Source organism: Eimeria tenella, genomic scaffold (genome assembly GCF_000499545.2).
Source record: "Eimeria tenella Houghton genomic scaffold, Eth_scaff35, whole genome shotgun sequence".
Lineage (NCBI taxonomy): Eukaryota > Apicomplexa > Conoidasida > Eucoccidiorida > Eimeriidae > Eimeria > Eimeria tenella.
In genome coordinates this window covers 313,382-317,539 of record NW_013543232.1, presented here as the reverse complement: position 1 = coordinate 317,539, position 4,158 = coordinate 313,382, and the positions used below count along the sequence as shown (strand labels likewise).

At 59.7% G+C, this 4,158-nt stretch overlaps 1 protein-coding gene across 1 annotated transcript; it reads left to right on the top strand.

Annotated features, from left to right (window-relative positions):
• Nucleotides 1-1,301: 1,301 nt before the first annotated feature.
• ETH_00024175 (uncharacterized protein) lies at nucleotides 1,302-3,390 on the top strand (the record flags this gene model as incomplete). Its single annotated transcript, XM_013376499.1, has 3 exons — nucleotides 1,302-1,576; nucleotides 1,789-2,246; nucleotides 2,502-3,390. Coding segments are annotated over 3 exons (1,622 nt in total), but the record flags the coding sequence as incomplete, so codon positions are not given.
• Nucleotides 3,391-4,158: the final 768 nt, after the last annotated feature.

Genomic DNA, 4,158 nt, shown 5'->3' with positions numbered 1-4,158 from the left:
CAATAAACAAATATGGCATCTTGACTTTATCATCTTCTGCTGCTGCTGCTGCTGTTGCTGAGGGCAGCGAGGCAGTGAAGGCAGCCATGTTGCTGTCAGGGTCTTCTTCTGCTGCTGCTGCTTCCAGTGCTGCAGCAGCAGCAGCATCAGCTAAAGGGGTTTCAAGGAGACGGCTGTCAGCAGCAGATGCAGTCCGTGTGGGGTGTCTTGGCAGGTCAAACGATATAAGCCGTCTGCTGCTGCTGCTGCTGCAAATGCTGCTGCAGCTGTGGCTGCTGCTGCTGCTGCTGCTGGGGTTGGAGCAGCAGGTTGCTGTTGCCCGACGCGGCACGGGGACCGCAGCAGCAATGGACACCCCGAAGGGCCTCCATGTGCGATTGCTGCTGCTGCTGCTGCTGTTGCTGCTGCAGCAGCAGCAGCAACAGCTGCTGCTCCTTCTGAAATGGGGGGCCAAGAGCAGCCGCCTTGCTGCTGCAGCACGCGGCTGCAGCATCTTACTAACTATGGGCCTTAGCCCCTGACCGGCTTCCTGCTGCTGTTGCTGTTGCTGCTGCTGCTCTCGCTTCTCGCTAGGAAGGTGTGCAGCTGAATGCAGCAGCAACTGCTCCTGCTGCAGCGTCTGCAGGGGCCGCTAGCTGCTGTCGGCTGTGGGATGCCGCAGTGTACATGCAGCAGCAGCAGCAGCAGCAGTAGCGGCAGCAGCACAGGCCCTGAGCAAAAAAAGATATGTCTTGACAGCTTCTCGCAGCGGCAGCCCTTGTTGCTGCTGCTGCTGCCAGATGGCTAGCCGGAACCGCAGCAGCAGCAGCAGCAGCAGCAGGTCGAGTGGGGCCCCGTGGGGAGGGCCTCCTGTGGGGCACAGGCAGCTCACTGGATCCCCCTCTTTCAGTTTTCTTTATTTCTGTTTCTTTTTGCTGCTTTGTTGCTTTTTATTTAGTTTCTTTTGAGTAGAAAACCCGCTGCTGCTGCTGCTGCAACTGCTGCTGCTGCTGCAGCAGCCGCCTGAAGGACCGAGCGCTGCCGCCTCCCCGGGGGCACTCCCGGTGTCTCCCCAGACCACCCGCAGCAGCAGCAGCAACAGGCGCAGCAACAACAGCAGCAGCAGCCACTGCAGCAGCAGCAACTGCAGCAGCAGCAACTGCAGCACCGGCAACTGCAGCAGACGCAACCTTAGGTGCGGCAGCGAACCGTAGACTCAACAGCTTGTCTTCGCCACGCAGTGGCGGCAGCAGCAGCAGCAGCAACAGCAGCAGCAGCAAAAATAAGTGCGCGTGGGACCGTGTGCACTTCCTGCCTCTCAGCGCAGCAGCAGCAGCAGCAGCAGCAGCAGCAGCGGGCAATGGAGACCGCGTCGCCAACAGCTGCGCCTGCCGTTGAGCAGGTGGGGCGTTGCTGCGGCTCTTCAGCAGCAGCAGCAGCCGCAGCTGCAGCAGAAGTGATGTCTGCAGCAGCAGCAGCAGCACCTGCTGCTGCTACCTTGGACCCAGCAGCAGCAAAGGCCCTCCATTCAACCAGGGAAAAGATGGCTCTGTGGCTTGCTGCTGAACTTGAGCTGCTGCAGCGGCTGCTGTACAAAGTGAGCTGCAGCAGCAGCAGCAAACAAAGCCCTCGCACTACTGTTGCTGCTGATGCTGCATATGCTGCTGCTGCTGTTGCCTCACTTTCTCTGCTGTGTCTTCTGCTGCTGAGGGAAGTTTTCTGCTGCAGCTTCTGCTTTTCTGCTGCTTTGCTGCTGCTGCGCTTGTCCCATTCGTGCTGGTGCTGCTGCTGCTGTTGCTGCTGCTGCAGATAAATGCGCAGCACCGGAAGGCCCCGTTCTTTTTTAAGGCTCGAGGTGTATTGGCAGCTGCTGCTCGTCTGCTGCGGCTGCTGCTGCTGTGTCCCTCAACGGCAGGGCCGCAGCAGCAGCAGCAGCAGCTGCTGCTGCAGCAGCTTATCAAGCAGGCGCGCCCGCTGCTGACTCACGAGCAGCCGCACCTGCTGCCGCGTCAGCAGCAGCAGCAGCAGCAGCAGCAGCAGCAGATGCAGATGCAGCTGCCTCCGCGGGGCGGCGCTAGCTCTTCCTTCGCCCAGCAGCAGCAGCAGCAACAACAACAATTTATAGATTTTTTTGTGTCCCTGAAGCAGCTGCTTGCTGCTGCTTTTGATCTGCAGCTTTCAATACAACATGCTGCTGCTGCTGCTTCTCAGCTGCTGCACTTGGGCTACCACGTCAGCATGGTGCTGCCGCTGCTCGCCATATACGGGTCTGCTGCTGCTGTTGCTGCTGCTGCTGAGGCTGTTGCTGCGGTTGCTGTGATCATGCTGCCATTGCTGCTGCTGCTTCTGCGAATATTGATGCCCTTGACTTGCTGCTGCTGCTGCTGCTGCTGCTTTGAAAAAGGTTAAGCACGACAGTGTCTTCCAAGCTGCTGGGCTCGTTTAGTGCTGCTGCTGTTGCTGCTGCCAGAGTCTAGGGTTTAGGGTTTAGGGTTTACGGTTTAGGGTTTGTGTGTGTGTAGTCGGCTGGCGGCTTTGGGACTCTCGCTGTCTGTGGGCATAGAGCAGCTGCTGCAGCAGCACGGGGAGCTGCTGCAGCAGCAGGCGGAGGTGCTGCAGCAGCACAGGGAGCTGCAGCAGCTGTTTGCTTCTCACGTGCCAGCAGCAGCAGAAGCAGCAGCAGCAGCAGAAGCAGTTGCTGCTATGACAAAAGCTGTTTCGCGAGGAGCTAAGGGGGCGCGCGGCGCCTCAGGTGTACGTACACCCCAGAACGCAGCAGCAGCAGCAGCAGCAGCGCCGACGGATGCTGCTGCTGCTGCTGTGCTGCTGCAGTGGTCCGAGTCCTGCAGAGCCGCATGCGAGGGTGCAGCAGCAACAGCAACAGCAGCAGCAGCAGCCGAAGCAAAGCCTTTCGCCGCTGCTGCTGCTGCAGCAGCAGACTCGAACCCCTCGCCCGAAGCTCCCCCCAGCAGCAGCAGCAGCAGCAACAGCAGCAGCAGCAGCAGCAAGAAGAGCACATTGCCCAAACAGTTCGTCGAGTTTGCCGTGTCTGCTGCTCCTTTCATCGGCAGCCGCAGCATAACTGAAGAAGCAATTGCGCGGGAGTGGGCAGCAGCAGCAGCAGCAGCAGCAGCAGCAGCAAGAACAGCAGAAGCTGACCCAAGCCCTAGCCTAAACCCTCACTTGGCCCCTGCTGCCAGCTTTGCTGCTGAAGACGAAGAAGAGTGGCTGTGGCACCCCAGCAGCAGCAGCGACAGCAGCAGCAGCAGCGGCGACAGCAGCAGCAGCAGCGAGCAGCAGCTCACAGCGGCAGCAGCAGCAGCAGCAGAGCCAGAGCCATTTGAGGCCCTCGAGGAGGAGGCCCTGCACGCAGATGCAGCAGCCGATTCGGAACGAGCGCTAATCAACTAGCTAGCTAGCTAGCCAGCTGGCTAGCTAGCTAGCTAGCTAGCTGGCGAGCTGGCTGGCCAGCTAGCTAGCCAGTCATTTAGCTAGCGGACTAGCTAGCCAGCCAGCTAGCTGGCTGGCCAGCCGTTTAGCTAGCTAGCTAGCCTGCCAGCTAGCTGGCTTGCCATTTGGCTGGCTAGCTAGCTAGCTAGCTAGCTAGCTAACCAGGTGGAATGAGTGGCGCAGTGTGCCTCTCTGGCATATCCGCCCTATGTGATTATTAAGTCTGGACTGAGAGGCAGCTAGCTAGCTCGCGTGTTAGCTAGCTAGCTAGCCAGCTAGCTAGTCTTGCAGCTAGCTGGCCGCAGCTAGCTAGCTAGCTGCAGCTAGCTAGCTCGAAAACCTGGCTAGCCACAGCTAGCTGACGCCAAGACCGCAAGTCCAGCTGCCCTTTGTGTACAGAGTCCCTGAGGGGCCCTCTAGTCTCAAGAATGTCTTTGTTGTTTTCGCTAGCTAGCTAGCCAGCTAGCTAGCCAGCCAGCTAGCTAGCCAGCCAGCCAGCCAGCTAGCTAGCTAGCCAAGTGGGCGGCTAGCTAGGCCGGGGATGAGCTGGAAGAGCCGCGCCCCACGAAGACCGCGCTGACGGCCTGCGCTGAGGTGTACGTACACCCGACGCTGGGCTGTGTGCTGCTGGAGCTGCGGTGTACGTACACCTGGGGTGTACGTACACTTGGGGTGTACATACACCTGGGGTGTACGTACACTTGGGGTGTACATACACCTGGGGTGCAG